We start from the raw sequence: 18,698 nt of genomic DNA on the forward strand, positions 1-18,698 counted from the left end.
AAGTTTGAAAGTATTGCTGACGATGATCTTTGCAAAGATGAATTGATTGATCTTCAATGTTCAACAACGCTTTGTTCCAAATTCTTATCGTGCAATGGTGACTTTTCCAAATTTTGGTGTGGATTAGTCGAAGAGTTTCCTACGCTGACTAAGCGTGCATTGAAGTCATTATACCTTTTCCAACTACTTATCTGTGTGAAGCAGGATTCTCTTCATTGTTGACTAAAACAAAACATCGATCTCGCTTAGTTCCCAAAGACAGCATGCGAGTAGCTCTTTCAACGACTGTTTTAAGAATCTCCAATGTTGTTCGTGGAAAACAAGCACAAAAGTCTCACTCATTGACTGTTGAAATTGGGTGTCAGTTATTAATAAAAGAAAAAAAAGCTAAACATTCTTGTGTGCTTTTATCATAGTTATTTAGGACATTTGAGTAAACAGTATTTTTCACATGACCCCGTCAACAACAATCGTGTCTTCGGCAAATAGACAGCTTGTTTTTGATATTTGCCAAGATGAATTCAGAGAAAAGGATGTTTTGCATTTCCTTGCATGGTTGACTGGACACGATGACATCACAAGGGGCCACCAAAACGGTGGGGGTAAATTTTACTTTTTTTATTCGGCAAGGGGTAAACGAGACAAAAAAGGTTAAGAACCCCTGCCCTAAAGTATCTACTCTACAATGCCTGACAACCCCTGAAAATGCTCCACAACCCCTGAAAATGTTCGACAATGCCTGAAAATGTTCTATAATGCCTAACAAACCCGTCAACCACTGATAATGATCGACAATGCCTTTAAATCCTAGACAATGCCTGGAAATCCTAGACAATGCCTGGAAATTCCCAACAATGCCTGAAAGTAGCTACTCTACAATGCCTGACAACCCCTGCAAATGCTCGACAACCCCTGAAAATGTTCGACAATGCCTGAAAATGTTCTATAATGCCTAACAAACCCATCAACCACTGATCATGATCGACAATGCCTGGAAATCCTAGACAATGCCTGGAAATTCCCAACAATGCCTAAAAGTAGCTACTCTACAATGCCTGACAACCCCTGAAAATGCTCGACAACCCCTAGAAATGCTCCACAACCCCCCGAGAAGCCGACAATGCCCGACAATGCCTGACAATGGGTATTTAGAGGTACCCGTTTCAGCCCCCTTGATGAAGTCAGTCGTGCTGACTGACGAAACGTCGGTAATAAAAACTGGATATCATCCTTAACACCAGGAGGTAATATAGTAACCTATAGTCACCAGAAGAACGCAAGTCGCTTTATTTACGAGTAGCCTATGTCACCCGCGCATCTTAGCAAATTTAAATTGCAACTTGGACCATTTATTTTTAAAATCACATTACACAATCAACAAAAAGTCTCAATTACATGAAAATGTGTGATTAATTACGTTTAATTGTAATTGAACCAACTCTGGTTTGAACACCCCTAGTTTAATCCACTGCAGATCAGTCTGAATGGCTCACTTTAAAGAACACAGGGATATCTAGAACAACGGGATTGCTGACTTTGCAATTTTGACCTGAAAGAACAGTAGGCAATTAGCTAAAGATTTTATTTTAATAAACACTATGCAAATTGTTGGAATCTATTATGGCAACAAGACGTTCATGGTTGAACTGGTTACTCGCAGTTTTCTCTTTTCTGGGATTGTTCGATGATTTTTCTGCAAAGAAAATTTGAAGACAATTGTACATCGTAAAAGTGACTTATTACAAAAAATCTTTCAAACGAGGTTGTGTAGCAGCTCACCAGGGAAGTTTCCAAAGATGTCTTACGAACAGCACCACGTAACAGATCGATTTGTTCTTCGTTCGACGCATTTGTGACGATTCTCTTTTCTAATGGAGCCACCTGGCGATATTTTCGTTCACGCTGAAATTTATGATATTTCAATGATTTGTATTAATCAACGAGCCTTGCAGACTACAGGATAATTTACGATTAAACAAATACCGAAAAGGTTTTTCGTGATCTTCGAATCTGTATGTCATCGTCAAGTTCTGTTTCGTCATCAGGCCACCATAATGAAGTGGTTCCAGATGCTGAAAGTCGACTCGACCTGATAAAGTAAGATTGAGTTTTAACTGTCAATACAGGATTAATGAACAGCACTAAAGAACTCAATTGCATTGGCTGAGATTAGTGCACCTCGTTTTGTTTAAGCAGCCAGATAGTCATTTAAAAAGAGACGATTGAGCTTGACCCAACTGGGTTGAGACGAATCGAGAATATAATGTCAATGAGACATTGGCTATTTAAATTTTTCTATTGTTCGAAATTATGAACGCACAGGTAAAATAGAAGGGTATCGAAGACGCTTTTCTCAAGCCTGAAAAATCCCAGCAGCCATAGTTTTACCGGGCTACAAGTTTGTAAGCAACAGGGTAGGTTAGCTACTAACTGAGGGCGTGTCGTCCATAATTCAACTCCACGAGCTTGAGGCGTTGATATTCTGCGGTGGCCGTATCCAGCTTGATGCCTCGCAAGAGCATTGTTAGAATGGGGGACTTTTGCCATCCACTGGCCTTCGACATCGGACTCTTCCATGACAGTGGTGAGGGAATGCCTATTGAAAACTAAAGTAGTTTAACTTACTACATCGATACTTGTCGCATTGTCAGCGTAAAAAATGTAACAGTGACTTTCATGTCGCTTGCCTATACGTAGGCTTAAAAGCCTACAATTTGTAAGGCAAAATGAACAATGTACCCTACCGGTAACAACAAAAGTTCGAAGAAGAAAAGTTTGGTCAGGGGTCTGAATTGCTTTGCTCCACTGATAATTTTGACAGATAATTCTTATTTTGATGGCTTTTTGTACACTTTTAGACCGATAGGCTAGAGTTTTTTAAGCTTTTTTAAAAAAATTTTAAAATTACCAATAAAACTGAAATTTTTGCTGAAGATTTGAGTTAAAAAGTTTTGGTTTAATGTTGAAATTACTGTATGTTTTAAATCATTCTTCTTTCACGACAACAGAAAAATTTCAATAATTTATTTGTTGAAGGTTTGCATATAGGCTAGTGTTGTGTAGTTTTTCAATAACCTAAAATTTGGAAGATCCGTCCAAGATGTGCTCAGCAGTAATGGATCCAGGAAGACACGTAGCCACGTTCTCTCAAACAATGAAAAGGAATACACGGCAGACTAAAAACACTATTTTTACGCTGGTAGCAGCTAAATTGATTTGATTGAAATACAGTTGGTCATTAGAAAATTGTAATTGTCTACCACCGTACCACGCAAGAATTTTTGAAAAGTTTGGGAATCACTGCAGGGCTCAGCGTTTTTTTGTTTTTTTTGACAGTAGCCTACTTAAACACTTTTTACTTGCCACAACAATATAGAAATAGGCTTCAAAGTTATTACCTTCGATATACTTTGTCCCATGCATCGCTTCCTCCGCTAGCAAACGACTGTGTGTAGTCGACAGATGTCCCCCCAACTGAATATGGCGTACACGAACGTTGCGAGACTACCCAGTGACGTCCTAATTCTCCGGAATCACTGTCTTCTCGCCATGAAGAAGCGATTAAACCAACACGGCTTTTGCTGCGGACTTTTCGAAAGAATCGCAAAAGCTGAAAAAGCGACAACTACTGAAGATCAAGTTTTTATTTCAGTCTCAAAGTTTATGTCTAATTACACTAAGACTCTATAAAACTAAAATGTTTTGAAACATATTAGGCCTACTTCGTTTCGAAGCAAACATTTATTATGAAAAAAGCAATGCCAGTTATTTGTAAATTAGAAACGATTCGCCTATTAAGCTATGGCTCACAATATAGCATAAAAAAATTCGAAATATTTTGCTTCGACGCAAAATTTGTTGCCTTCTGATATTGTTTCTTCATGAATCAAATATTTATTTTATGAAAATCAAGTTTCGAACAGTCTTACTAATAACTTACGCAGATAAACGTATTACTAATAATCACAAAAGAAGAAAATTCTGCAAATTATGGAATCACATAAACTTTCATTAGCCTTTTAAAAAAGCGTTTTGTATAATTCAATAGCATGATCCACATCAATTGAGCGAAACGCTTTCAACCCTACATCAGTAGGGCATTTTTTACCAAGAAAGCGTTTGAGGATAAAAAAAAAAAGTCGTTGACAGCTAAAATATAACCTGATTCAAGTTTTAAACATGAAAAGATCAGAATCAAAAACCATAAATTATTATAGGCGAGCCGTTAAAATTTTAAATTTTTTTATAAGCTACTCACTGTTATAACTACAATGATGGAAGACACCACTATTAGCAATGATCCCGGCACTATTACAAACCACGCCCATGGCTCTAAAAAGTATTCGAATGTCTCTGTTGTTCCATCTGAAATTGAATTAGTATAAACAAAACAGTTCAGGCTACGTTTCCTACGTAATAAGGTAAATCTATTACTGTAGAATGCGCAGTGGAGTTGATAGGGAGATTAGAGGTTATAATACTTTTGGACCGGGAAATGGGATGATTTTAGGGGCCAGACACTTTTCAAAGATGCCCAGAAGAAAGAAACCACCTCGTATTCTTTGTATATAGTACGTTTTGCTTAGAAGTGCCTTGATTTGGGACCAAGGCCTATGATAGGGGGGTACGGAGGGTCCGGCGTACCCTTGAGGGACCATGCCTGTGATTGCTGGGGGGCCCGAAATTGTGATTTTATAGTTTATGCGCAAAAATGTTTGGTTAAAACCATCCTAAACGACTAAATTCAAGCATAAAAGTTGTTATTCGTTAGTCCTGGGGGGCCCGTTATGTAGCAAAAGGGCCCGGAAAGGTAATTGAGTGCATTTTTAGGGGCCCAAAGTGGTGATTTCATGCTTTACATGCAAAAATGTTCTGTTGAAAGTACTTGACTTGTACCAATTACATATGACAAACGTTAACGGATTTAACATTTTTTATTAAATACACCATGGCCACCTGGAGATGCGGCCTGATTTGTCACATTTTGCAGATTTTGATTACAGCCACTGCTAGTGTTTGACTGACCTTTTTTAAGATGTTTTTACTTTTTGCGGTTTCCTAATGACATAAAACTTTTTTGTTGCCTTGGGGAAGCAGTAGCAAATGAGAAAAAGTAAGTTGAAAAACGCAAAATCAGACTGTTATTGAAAATTAACAGTCTGACTAAAATCTTCGAAATCAAATTTTCTTTGTTTTTCAACATGTGAGGATGTTAAAACGTATTGTGTCATCTGGGGAAAAGAATAAAGAAAGCGTAAAAATCTAATTTTTAGAAAAAATTATTTAAACGTTTGCCGAAAGTTAGAAAAACCTGAAAATTTCTGCAAAATGTGACAAATCAGGCCGTATCTTTAGGTGGCCATGAATACACAAAAAAAAACAAGAAAAAATACTTAATTCAACTTTTCGACACCACATAGTGTCCTCATCAGGAACAATTACAGGCTACATCTAAGAGAAATAAATAAGTTTGAAAATTTTACATTAAAGCTGAACAAGCGACACCTCTCAACAACACCATCAACAACTGACACACGAATTCAATGTAGGATACACAAATTGGCGAGGGACAGATCACATCACATGATATGCACAACACAAAACACTAAATATAATAATAGTTTTATTGCAGCCTGACACTATTATCATTGCGCACAGATGCCCAATTCTGCAGTAAAATGTTCTATTGTGTGCAATACGCCTATGCAAATATCACGCGGTTTGTCCAAGACTAAGGGGCCCGGAGTGAGAAGAGGCCTGGAATGACTCTTCTTACCCCTATTAAAAATTTATCTCAGAGGCCCTGTTTGGAACCTGACGATCTCATTAATACCGGGTCCAAATTATTCTCTCAACGGCCCCGAGAATGAGTTTTAGCCACGTTGTGTAAAAATATAACTGTCGTTACATTTTCACTCCAGCAAATGAAGACATTTGTTCTAGAAGAGGATGAAAATCCATCTTGCGTAACTGTAAACCACACATAGCCTACATTTTCTTAAATTTTTGAAGAGCAAAATCTTTGAAAATTTTATTAACGTCAATTGCATTGCCTCAAGGTATATTGTTGAAGGAAGGTAATTCTTAAATAATTTTGATTTCAGAAAAACTTCGCTTTTAGGTGGTAATATAGTGGGCTACTCTAAGCTTAGCTTAAAATACTTTAACAGTGTTTCCAAAAGGGCCATTTAAAACAAAATGTGTGTTGTATTTTTACTAGACTTGTATTTAAATAAGACAGAATAAAGCAAAGACAAGCAAAATAAGTCGAAGTGAAATATTGTGGTCGATTGCACTATTCTGTAGAAGTAGACTCATCTAAAGTGATGTTAAACTCTACGTAATTTTTACTGTGAAAAGAACGCAAGAATGTAATTGAGGTGAAGAGTACAAAGCGCGGATTTGATTGGAACGTCATGCGAGCAATCAAATCACACGTTGCAGCCTACCCTGTGGAGACAAAAATGCTACGTAGGCTATAGCCTATAACTAACAAAAGACCAAAACAATGCGTTTGTTAAAAAAACAAAATCAGGAGAAAATAATTTTTTATCAAATTAAAGCAAAATTTTCCATTATTTTTAAATGAAATTAAGACAGAGCAACTTTTGTCAAAACAAAATATTAGGCTAATTTCTCGTAAAACGAAGTGATCTCGAATAGCCTCAACTCCATTATTACCTTTGATTTGCACTAAAACTGTGCAATGAAGCAGTTCTTCTGGTTCAGACGTTCCTGTACGATGGTAAGTTTCTCTAAAAATTCTTCGTACAGCAATGTCCAAGGTATTGTTAGTTTTTATTCCTTCCGTAATAATGAAATGATTTTCCTTAACACGTCGGTTGTTTAAAGGGAACAACCCTATTGACGCCGCTACATCCTCCAATACATCTTCATACGTCATATCATAGTTATATCTGTTTATGTCATAAAACATTGTTGAAAACTTCACATCAGAAACGTTTTAATTTTTTTGTGTTTGTGTTTCAATCTATCCGGCACTTCTACGACGTTTGTTTAACATTCTATTCAATAAACTGGTTTTGTGACAGCATGGTAAAACACAAAATATCAGTACGATGGAAATAACGTTTGCTTACGACTTCGGTCTAAACTTCTAAAAATCATAAGGTACTGTACAGGGCACGGTCGGCAACCTGCTTACAGCAAAAACCTAACGCTTACAGAAAAGCATTTTGTTCGAGTTATTCGGCCGCACCCTGTAGAACTGATTTGTAGTTAGGCCTACCATTCCAACACCTGTCAACTTTTAACATGACTGGGAAACACAACTAATCGGTTCATGGTCAGATATAAACATACACATATTCTTTTAATGATTTATTTCACGCAGTTAATATGATTTCTGCTCCCGAACTTCATTGCATAGGGCATCCGCGTGAGCCAGAGCGCAGAGATAAAAGAGCCGCATGTGGCTCCGGAGCCGTAGGTTGCCGACCGCTGGTATAGGCCTATTATTTAAAATACTCATACCTGTATACTTCGTTTTCGTATATTGATTCAACATTAGTTCTGTATCCTGGACCTGTGCCGTCACTGACAGCATTGTAATCTTCTTTATTAAACCAACTCACAACAAAATAAGAAACTTCTTCGTTGGGGATGGTCGCTTCAAACTCCCAAGATGTTTTAATTTCTTCGTAAGAAAGCACAATGCAATCAATTTGATGTTTTGTGTCACACATACGAAAACAACAGACGAAAGACAAAAAATACCAGGTGACATCCATAGTAGCTCAAGCGCTTTACTCCAGCTAAACTGAGTGACTGCATCGTGGATAGCAATGCTTGTTTGTGCTCTCTTCTACCTGATAATTTGTTTCAAATTATCATAGTCTGGTCGCGCATGAATGCGTATCAATCAAACGCAACTTCGTCACACATTCAAACGCATTTTGTGTTGTCATAACAACTAAACTCCTACTTAGCAAGGAAGCTGGTAGTTTTCTTACAATCCCATATTCGCTTATTGAAAATCCTAGTTATAACCTCATCTATTCCTTTTATTATTTCATAAGGTGACGTCAGGCTGACGAAACCCAACTTGTAGTGCTGAAACTTAAGTCAAGCAAACCCACACATCGTGAAATAATGCACGTGATGTCACAATGCATAAGGCGCTTCCGTTGGAGAACAGGAAACGTTCGTGCAGCCATTTAGTTATACGAGGTATTCAAGCAGCATGGATAGCGCAGAAATGAATTCCGATGATGATGATGTCATGGTGTCTCCCAAATCGCCGGGGTAAGTTGTCAGTGTGACGTCATCAAGTAATTGCAAGTGATAACTGGTAAGGAACAAAACTGGTGAGGCCCCTAGTTGAAGGTCTGGTAATGATGCAAGCCTTCAAACAACTATGAAATTACGAATGTTAGAAGTTGCAATATGAATGTATGAACAAAGTCTTGTTCCAATATTAAGCTAAACCATGGACAGATAGATAGCAGACAGGTGTGCAAAGTGAATAGAAAAATCAAGTTTTTAGTGTATTAAATTATGTATCTATTGAAGGTTTTAAATTTTCATCTATAAACTAAAGTAGTTGATTGTAGATAGCCTGTATATCTTGTTTCGGATTGTAGCCTACGCAAAAGTATTGGTGTATTTAGACTGCTTTTAACTAACTTAGTCCTAATATTGTTTGAGTGCAGAAATTTTGCGCTGTTTGACAAGGTTTCGATATAATATTGCGTAATTGCGATCACCCAACTGATCAGTATAAACTAACTTGTCATTCTATTAAAAACATAACTACATAAAACACGTCATACTAATCAGTACTTAAGCTTTGCTCAACTTTTCTGCGTGAAAAAATTTCGTACTTTAACATTGTGTTTAGTTATTAAAATCATTTCCTAACCAAGGTTCCAAAAAAAACAAAAAATGTAAACTATGTAAACAAAGTACATATGAAATAAGGGTAAACTAAAAGTCATAAATAAATTCGATTTGTTCGCTATTCTGACCAATTCGATTTGTTTGCTCAAGCAAAATTTAGCAGTGGTCAGATTCCAAAACTGAGGCAGTTAAATGCAGAATTGTCAGATAAAAATGTTTTTTCGTACAAAGCAGTAACTAATAGTGTTCCTGTTAGCCTATTGTCCGTAAAGTTCACGTGAGGTAAATTCGTAAAAAAAAAACGGTAAAAATGTCCATTAATTACATCGAGGCATTAATTACTTATGTGCTTCTGAGATATCAGATCTGAAATAATCAAGACATCGCTAAATTAACCTGTATCAGTCGACTAAATCAGGGCTTTCCAATCTACGAGTCGCGACCCCAAACCGGGTCGCAAATCGTAATTTTATGGCCGCCAGACAAATTAAAAGTGGGCATACAGCGAGTAGTTTACATTGTAAACTGTCTAGTAAGGGGTCGCATAGAATTTTTTTTCTGAAATGGGAGTCGCACAATAAAAAGTTTGAGAAAAGTTGAACTACATTGCTCATACATTCATCAATTCGCTTTAGAAGAACATTGCTCATACTACTGTATGTGTAGGCTATATGCAATGAAAAATAAATAAACAAACTAATAAAAAAAAATGAAGACAAATAACAAAGGAGGTTGGTTGTAAACATGGTCACTACTGAAGCAGCATTTCCCAGGATTCATCATCAGAACAGTTCCCATCCTCATCTTTGAAAGCACTTGAAGTTGGTTGATTCATTGGTACCATTTGCTGAGCATGCAGTCACACTTCTGACCTACAGAACTAGTCACAACTACAGTAAAAAATAAGTTATTCAGCAGCTACAATTTTACAGTTTCTTTTGCACATTTTATTATGATTAATATAAACAATTGTAGCTTGAAAAAAATGTGTACAATGATTGGAAATAGTACGAAAAATGAAAAAAAATGTAAAAACAAATTAAAAAACAACGTTAAAAAAAATGAAAAAAAAACGACAAAAAACTGTTTTTAACATTCCTGTGTAGTACGTTGCTTCACCGTTGTAAGTTCCCATCATCATGCGAGATTTTCGAAATTTATCACCTGAAAGAAAGATTACAATTTTATCAAATACAGTAATAAACACGTGACACATAGTAGCCTATATTTTATGATCTCTATTACATTTTATCAAGAGGCATTTTGACATCACAAAGATTACAATTAAATCCGCAACTTTTTAATTTTTCTGGTCATTCTGAAACAAAAGTAGCCTGCTTTCGCGGGAAAAAGAACGATGCAACCCTGGTGGGCGCTGATAGACCTGGGAGTGACGTCATACTTTTCTTGCAATGTTTGCCAAGGATTTGGTTACACTTATCTGGTGAGCATTGCTAAAAACACAAGCCAACACTTCATCAGACAAATCTCCGATTAATTTTGTATGAGTGAGCAACTGAAGAGTGCACTTTTGCATGAAACAATTTTCAAAACCCACTTTTCTCTTGATAAAGTGCAAAGTAGGTGAACATGCGAGTGCCAACATTCTTTTAACTTCACCTAATGTAAAATAAACTTTGTGGAAAAACAAAATATTCCCTGTTCTGTAGTTTGCTTTGCATCCTTGCTTGTTGTGACAGAAGAGTTCGAAGTGAAGTTATATTGATCATGACATTTTATCCAAAATCAAAACTTTATGTAAACTGACGTTGAATAAATGCAAGTCTGTCGTGTTTTTACATGGATAAAGTTTGATGAAGTGAATAATGAAAGTCAGCATATCACTGCTGATTTCTGTTGTAATGTACAATTATAGCCGTTTGACTTTTAAGTTGCGAAATACTGCAGTCCAACACTTTTGTTTTTCCAGTAGCCTAACAAAGCTTTTAGTCATTGATCTAAAAGCGTTTCTTGCTTTTCAATTTATTTGCGATCTGTAGCACTGGCGTTTCTGTTTATATGATTTCTGTGTCGTCACTGGTGGTTTTGTCAGTGCTGCAGTGGTTAACGCTTTGTTGGTGATATTTGAGATGAGTAAGCCTACTTGCTAGATAGCTGCAGGAAGGATTTGTATGATCTAATTTATTTTCATTTCAGGGAAGCCTCTGGTAAACCTGGGCAAGGAATGAGTTTTACAAGCTCTCTTAAACGAGGGCTAAAGCTCAAAGATCAATCAGATACCGTCAGCCTGAGTGGTGCTTTGAAGGTAATTTATCTTGAATGCAAATTATGAAATATTGACATGGATAGGATACTTTTGTTTATGATAAAAAAACTAAATGTTAATTGTTGCTTTCGTAGTGTAGCCGTGTAGGTGTAGACCTTATTATTGAGGAAGCTATTCCTCGGTGCTGACATCTGGCAGTGTTGATTTCAATAGGAGCTGTAAATACGAAAAAATTTTCTCAACGTAATATACATGTTTCACATTAATTAAAACATAGCTTGAACCAAGGCCACCTGGAGATGCGGCCTGATTTGTCACATTTTGCAGATTTTGATTACAGCTACTGTTAGTGCTTGACTGACATTTTTTGAGATGTTTTTACTTTTTGCGGTTTCGTAATGACATAAAACTTTTTTGTTGCCTTGGGGAAGCAATAGCAAATGAGAAAAAGTAAGTTGAAAAACGCAAAATCAGACTGTTATTGAAAAATTAACAGTCTGACTAAAATCTTCGAAATCAAATTTTCTTTGTTTTTCAACATGTGAGGATGTTAAAACCTATTGTGTCATCTGGGAAAAAGAGTAAAGAAAGCTTAAAAATCTAATTTTTATAAAAATTTATTTAAACGTTCGCCCAAAGTTAGAAAAACCTGGAAATTTCTGCAAAATGTGACAAATCAGGCCGTATCTTTAGGTGGCCATGCTTGAACCTACTCTTTTGGTGCGAGGTGTTAAATAGCTGTACACAAAATTGTTTTGCGTAAGAAAAGATGAAAGGAAAGGCTTAATGTCGTTTGCTTCCGCTTTTGAAAAATGTGAATAATCTTTAATTCTAAAAGACGGCGATTAAAAAGAATGTTGACTGACAACACTTCCAATTACAGTTTTTCTCAACTCCGAGTCCGCAAAATCAAATAAATCCTCAAGCATGTCAACATTAGAAATTTTTTTCATTTATTTCATCAGTTGATGCATGATTTCTTCTCAACTGGTGTATACTTTCCACATCGTCCTTTCACAAGGCTTTCAACTTTTTGACTTAATACTGAATTAAATGGTTATTTTTCTGTCGATGCCGAATATTCGCAACCCGGCACATTCGGAAAACGCAAAAGACTTAGTTAAGCTATTATTAGGATCTCGTTATTCGCACTTTTGAAATTGGGGTCTTAACGTTTGGATAATGTTCGGCCGCCTGTAGCGCTTGAAGCAAATATGTTGCCTCAATCATCGTCAATTTGCTGCCCTGCAGTTTGCCTGCACCTTCGCTTTTTCACAAATATCCCGTTTTCACTAACAGGTTAATTTCAGAAGGTTTGTGTTAGTAGTCTTGAAGTTGCAGCTCCATCAGCCCACGCCTTACTCTGGTTTGATTACTATAATGCAATACATCAACTATCAGCTTGACTTTGCAAATCTTAGGATAAACCAGACCTCAGGTTGTTCTCTTCACGTCGTTATATTTGTACCGCTTGATGACAGATTTATTTTATGTTTTTAAAATCTAAGCGACTGCAGAGGGTCATGTATCGCTCGATATAGGCTTAGATCTGAACCAACATTTAGTGCGTTATAGAAAGATCTATCGCTTGAGTTACATTTATCGTAATCATAAGTTTATACCCTCAAGATTAATTTAGTATTGCTTTGGTAGAGAGATACTTTTTGAAAACCATAGACAGATAATTAAAACAGCTTTATAAGATTGAATTGCATAATTCAAAAAATAATACATAAAATAAAATTGCTACTAATAGCTTTCACGAATATTTGTTTTTGTTTAGATGAATTAAGGTATTTTCCTGACGAGAACAGAATTTCTTGCCGAAAACGTTTGAAGTTATGTAGCTATTTTATTTTATGTATTAATTTTTGAATTATGCAATTCAATCTTATGAAGCTGTTATCAATTATTATCTGTCCAAGATTAATTTATCTGTAACGTAGTATCCATAACTATATTTTATAAAGTTACGTTTTATTGTTGACAAGTTTTCAAACTTAGAGCTGCATTAAGAATTTCCAAATGCTAACGCTTTATTTTGACTTTCTTACTGCAGCGTGGATTTAGAAAACATGCACTGAAAAGCACAGATTCGATGCAGAGCCTATCTGAACCGGCCTCACCCAGAAACACAAAAATGTTTAACATCATGTCTCCAAAAAAGTCAAAGAGAAACTCAAACTATGATGATTCGATCAGTATGACAAGCTACAAGACTTCCAAATCAGGTGCTTATTTGTGCATTATAACACTTTAGGCTACTGTAGGTCCGAACAAAATAGCCTACATTGGTCTATATTTCTTTTCGTGAATAAACATTTTATGCACTTTTTTGAATTGAATCTAAAAATGAGAATAAAATTAATGTCTTAAATTTTAGCACGAAGATATGCTGCTTTTATCAAAACACATAGCTAAGTAGTCTAGCCTTGTACTCACAGCAAAGACTAATATGAAACGAGTCCGATAGATCTCTAGCAAAAGTCTTGTGATGATCTGTCAAGCTTATAGCTTTTTTTTGTATCTTAGCAGATCTAACTGGGTAGACTATATAGACAATGACATGGAAGGTCAAGTTAAATTAATTTTTTTTTCATCTTATTTAGACAATACAATGTAGAATTGAGATCATAAACTTATATCAAATAACTTAGTCGTTTCCTCAACCAAAATGTATGTTAAACAGAATTTTCACTCTAAAGTTGGTGTGAGTTTGGAATTGCTTTCATGTTAGGTTCGTTGATTTTTTATAGAAACACGTGGCTATCGCGGAAGCTTACTACGACTTGACGACGTGGCGCCGAACACCTACCAAAGTGACGACACAGTGAGCCTGATCGAAGGGTTTCTTTTGGACACAGCACCGATCCGACATCAAGGTTTTTGTAGAATGTAGTGTATAAAACAAAGACGTAGCCCGCTATTTCTTAAGACACCAGAGAATTTCCAAAAAGTGTATTCTAACCCTTGGTCCAGACCTTTGGTGGCTTGCAACACTCTTGTAGTATGATCAAAGTTTGTGTGACATTTACACCAAGATTTTGTTACTAGGGGAAGGGAGCGTTCGATATAACCTACTGTAATTTGACTTTTTTTATCAAAAGTAACTTAATGCTACAGTTGCAATCTTCGCCCAGCCTCATGGGCGAAACACGTGTCTATCGCTGTCTATTCGATGCTACAATCGGCTGCCAAAAACTTAATGCTACTTCATAATCTGACCAAGATTTAAGGTAGCAGAGGCTATCTGTTGGTGAAGTATAAAATCTCACGGTCTATCGTATGTCACTGTACTTCTGGTTGAATTATTAGATATGACTATGAGAATATGAAAAGCATGATAGTAGGCCTGAACGGATAAGTAAAAACTGTAGCCTAATAGTTTGAGTAACAGGCAATGTTCTTAGATTGAAGAATAAATCGAACCTCTCTGTGAAAGTTTGAATATCGAATGCAATTTATTACGGCACTTTAAACAAAAATTATCCCACTCTAAACATACATAACGAAAAAGAAGGCCTACCTTTCAAGGCTGTGTGAGCACCATCTTGCTCCCTCTTCCTTCGAAATTTACTAGTGGGCCTCTAGTTTTTAGTAAATGTACCTAAAATGTTTTCAAACCGTAGGTTGTGAGTTCGAATCAAAAACTTCCAATTGACTCTGGTTAGGGTTAGCTAACTCTAACGCTACTTAAAACAAAGCCGTTACAAAAAAAAATGGCGACGTGGAGTTTCCTTTCGTATGCAAGCCCCTTCTCCTAAAAAGTTTTTGAATTGAAAAAATCAATTTGAGTGAAAAAGTATACGCTGGATAATACCAGTCAACGCTTCTAAATGGTATTATTGAACATCTTCGTCGTTTCACGAGCATTAATTTTTGGACAAGTCTACTGACCAACCGTCGAAAGAGATTTTCCAAGAAAGCGTGAGCGTAATATTATTTCTTCTGTAAATTCCAAAAGAATAGCATAGATTTACTTGTAGTCGAGTCTCTGATTTAAAATAGTCATTCCGAATGGTGATCAACAATACAAAACCGATGGATGCAGCCTAAGCTATAAAATGTCGAGTTTTTGTGGCAGTGTTGTCACATAGTTTGCTTAAAATTGCCCAAAATCGCTGCACCTACTAAACATGAGTACGGGTGGGCCACTAAACAGAGATGTGGGTCCACTAAAGGGGTTTTGGAAGCGGTAGCCTAAATAGGACCTTGCGTGATTTAAGCTTTTGAATATCGAGCTTCTGTAACAATATTTACAACATTTTCTCATTTCAAATAGCCAAAAAAGCATTAAACAAATTGAAATGAGTGGGCCCCTAAACAGCCGTGTCTCCCCTGGTAGTACGAGTGGCGGTTAATAGGCTAAGACCCTGCTACCCAAGACCAATCTTGAACAATAACATGTTTGCTCTACACAATCACAACAATGATATTTCTTTTACATTTTTTGAAGAAGGAGGGGGGGGGCATGGCACAATTGTCCTCCCTGCGTAGCCTACGCCACTGTAGGCTACCGTACTTCTGTGTCAAGTGAAATCAATTTATTTTAATAGCGTTACATATATAGGCTACCCAAACAAGAAAACTAGGCTAAATGAAAAGTGAAAACAGGATGGTAGCGAAAGACCACAAGCGGAAAGCAGTCATCTATGGTAGCCTATTTCTTTTCATGCAGTATTTTTTTTTACTTGAAACTATGCTTTTCTTTCAGTTCATGACAGGGGTTAAGGAAGGACTACTTGATACATATTGCCAGGGGCGCTGGAACGATTTTTGACTGGGGGGGAAAGATTACGAAAAAGGGCACTTTTGTTTACTAAAAGGCCAATTTTTTTCAAGTTTTAAGATAAGATATAGCGATAATGCTAATCTATCAGCTCACTGTGTATTGAGTAATGATAGCCTACAAGTGTCCGGTATACAAAGAAGGGCATCATGCTATGTTATAATGATGTAACCTACTGTCAAGCCTTAAAGCAGCCTGCGGCCATGGCCGCTGAGTAGTGCTTGAATGACCGCCGGTGCTACTTCCTCAATCGGCCAAGTTTGGCCGCCGGTCTCTTCTAGCCAATTATTTAATTTCGCAATAGAATGATCGTGGATTAACTGTCGAAAATATGTAGTATCAAAGAGTGACGCAAAATTAGGTCAGCGCGTCATAATCGCCACTGTTGCATTGTGCGGGAATATATGTTATTTAGTTGAATGAGTTTCGCTTTTAGCAGCATGATCGTTGCTTACTTCACAGTGTAGATTCAAACGATCTGTTATAGCCTTGCATTTTTTACATATAATCTTATAGACACAGTTCTTGGTGTTGCACATGTTGTCGTTCCGTAGTTGGCAGTTTTGCATCCGGCAGGGTTCGGGTTTTGTGGTTTTTTAAGTGCGTTTCGAAGGGTTCGGGAGCGCCGAAAGAGGCGGACTGGTAAGTCCAGGTCTTTGAAGATTTTCTGTTATTGATGGAATATATGTTATTGATGGAATATATCCATCTGCGATCACCAGCGCTGTAAGTCTTGTTTGTAGTTCCCGACGTTTATTTTAACAAAGTCTTAATCCGAAGTGCTAATTTGCATCGGATGGCAATATTGTCATTTTTATGTCGATTCGATGTTGTCGGACATTGAATCGTTGTTAAAAAGGAGAACTAGGTTAGTTGACATCTGAGGGGAAAAATTTTTTGATCATACGTTATTTTGCAAAAATTATGCTTCTTTTAATAATGACCTTGGCTCCTTCACATCATTGAAATACTTATTTTATTACCTTGCCGTCATCGTCAACACATGTCGAACGTTGTTTTTCGTTGCTAAAAAGAATTCTAGGGGAGTGGTGAACTTCTTTAAAATCAGCCACATTGGAGACACTCGTGCGAGTGTCGTTAGAGTTAGATGGTCCCGCAGTACTGGATTACTATCCCGATAAAGCAGTTATTGCGTGGTGCAACGATTCTATTGTAGGACGTCGCCCAGGCCCAGACTTCAATAACGCTAAGTGATCATTTTAGCATTGTTGCAAGTTTAATTCTATGTACTTGTGATATCGTTATTTTTATTCTGGCCTCCAAGCACGCAGATTTGGCTGCTAAGAAGAAGCTCCCGGTAGGCCACGATGGCTGCCGAAAAAAACGAGTTTTAAGGCCTGTACTGTGTTGCAAAATTTTTTGTTGTAAATATTATTTTGAGGCAAAAATGAAAGATTATAATTAGGCTAAAAGCGAATAGCAGAAATTGTTATATTGCAAAATGTGCAGTAGCTTACATGACTTTAAAAGGGCACCATTGCCCCCCTGCCCCTCCATCTGCAGAAACATTGAGGAAAAGGGGGGCATCCGCCCCCCTGCCCCCCCGCTTCCGGCGCCCCTGCATATTGCATAAGGTTTAGCCTATAACTTATAGTAGGCCTTCAAGGAAAAGTGGAGACTCCTGAGATGGATTTTTAAAATTTTGCTAAAAGCCGACACCAAGGCACAATAGGCTTGATTGATTAAATACTAAATAGGCAACTATATATATCTTCAGCAAATAAATTACTGAAATCCTCCGGTAGCCTAGGCTAATCGTTGAAGGAAATTTTTTTAAAACATAGGCCTAACTTCAATTTAAATCAAAACTAATCACTCAAACTTCTAAAGAAATTCAGTTTTAATTTGATGATATTTCTCAAATACTAAGTGTGCGTCCCCAGGCAGCAAAATTCGTCATTTTTACATCGATTTAACAGCTGCAGACTTTGAATCAACGTAAAAATGACGGATTTTCCTGTCTGGGCCTTGACCAAAAACATTTTGCACATAAAAAAATTGCACAAAAAGCGATTAGGCAAGGTTAAATTAAGTTTGTCAAAATTTTCTGGGAAGCAAGCCTCCCAGACTCTCTGCTAAACTGCTTCCATTTTCCAACCTCGACTGTTAGATTTATTTATGCCCTATTGTCTATATTATTTTCCGAATCTTGCCTAAAATGTGTTTTAACGGTTTAATCCGCTATAAAAGAATTAGACCTATTAGTAGCCTAGATGTCAAACTTCATTTTTTCTAGGCTACTACTGGTCCGCGAGGCTATTTCCATTATAAAATCGGTCGGTAGGTTAATAGAAAAAAGATTGGGGGCTTCTGGAGGCTACAGAATAGTAGTTCAGTGCAGCTGTTTTTATTTCTGACCATCACAGCAAAAAACAATACACGTCAGCATAGCAAAGGTCGATAAAAAGGTAGAAGCGACAAAACACGAACGTTAAAACGTTCTTGTGACGGAAGTAAGTTAGCGTATTAAGTTGAAAGAAATTTGGCACGGTTGCAACATATTTAAAAAAATTCAATATAGAAAGGGAAATAAAAGAAAATGTTGCAAACAAAAATAAAAACAGCAGCCAATAATTTTATAACTTAGCTTTAGCTGATATTTTCAAGAATTGTATAAATAAACATCTGCTATGAAGATCGGCCATGGTGCGTTATCAAGAGTGCTGATGGTCGTGAGGGGAACACATCTTGATGCGTTTAGCCATGGACTTCTAAATAGTAGTATCTGGACTGGAAACTAAGTGGGCAACATGAGGCCAAACAGTTGGTACAACAGTTGGCCAACAGTGGGCCAACAGGGAT

At 36.9% G+C, this 18,698-nt stretch overlaps 2 protein-coding genes across 4 annotated transcripts in view; one reads left to right on the forward strand and one right to left on the reverse strand.

The window, feature by feature from the left end:
• Window positions 1–1,527: 1,527 nt before the first annotated feature.
• On the reverse strand, window positions 1,528–6,779 carry LOC145775098 (uncharacterized). The gene is made up of 7 exons (XM_082586297.1): window positions 6,682–6,779; window positions 4,259–4,365; window positions 3,399–3,610; window positions 2,432–2,596; window positions 1,984–2,089; window positions 1,780–1,902; window positions 1,528–1,693 (listed from the first exon to the last, which is right to left on the reverse strand). Exons 4-7 carry the CDS (start codon window positions 2,575–2,577, stop codon window positions 1,619–1,621), a joined length of 450 nt encoding a protein of 149 aa, XP_082442423.1. The 5' UTR covers window positions 2,578–2,596; window positions 3,399–3,610; window positions 4,259–4,365; window positions 6,682–6,779; the 3' UTR covers window positions 1,528–1,618.
• Window positions 6,780–8,194: 1,415 nt separating this feature from the next.
• LOC145775710 (F-actin-uncapping protein LRRC16A-like) overlaps window positions 8,195–18,698 on the forward strand; it is a 55,776-nt gene continuing 45,272 nt past the window's right edge. For all 3 annotated transcript variants that reach the window (XM_082587060.1, XM_082587061.1, XM_082587062.1), the window contains exons 1-4: window positions 8,195–8,265; window positions 11,017–11,125; window positions 13,146–13,317; window positions 13,843–13,968. In XM_082587060.1, coding sequence (XP_082443186.1) covers window positions 8,204–8,265; window positions 11,017–11,125; window positions 13,146–13,317; window positions 13,843–13,968 — 469 coding nt within the window. In that variant the 5' untranslated portion in view covers window positions 8,195–8,203. The remainder of the gene's footprint in view (window positions 8,266–11,016; window positions 11,126–13,145; window positions 13,318–13,842; window positions 13,969–18,698) is intronic.

The sequence above is a fragment of the Aplidium turbinatum genome, chromosome 8 (genome assembly GCF_918807975.1).
Source record: "Aplidium turbinatum chromosome 8, kaAplTurb1.1, whole genome shotgun sequence".
Classification (NCBI taxonomy): domain Eukaryota; kingdom Metazoa; phylum Chordata; class Ascidiacea; order Aplousobranchia; family Polyclinidae; genus Aplidium; species Aplidium turbinatum.

Excerpts from the sequence above, each read along its gene's own strand:
- LOC145775098 (XM_082586297.1), bottom strand. The coding sequence starts at position 2,577 with ATGGAAGAGTCCGATGTCGAAGGCCAGTGGATGGCAAAAGTCCCCCAT. Across the intron at positions 2,090-2,431 it reads TTATGGACGACACGCCCTCA|GTCGAGTCGACTTTCAGCAT; the intron begins GTTAGTAGCTAA and ends TTACTTTATCAG. Across the intron at positions 1,694-1,779 it reads CATCTTTGGAAACTTCCCTG|AAAAATCATCGAACAATCCC; the intron begins GTGAGCTGCTAC and ends TTTTCTTTGCAG.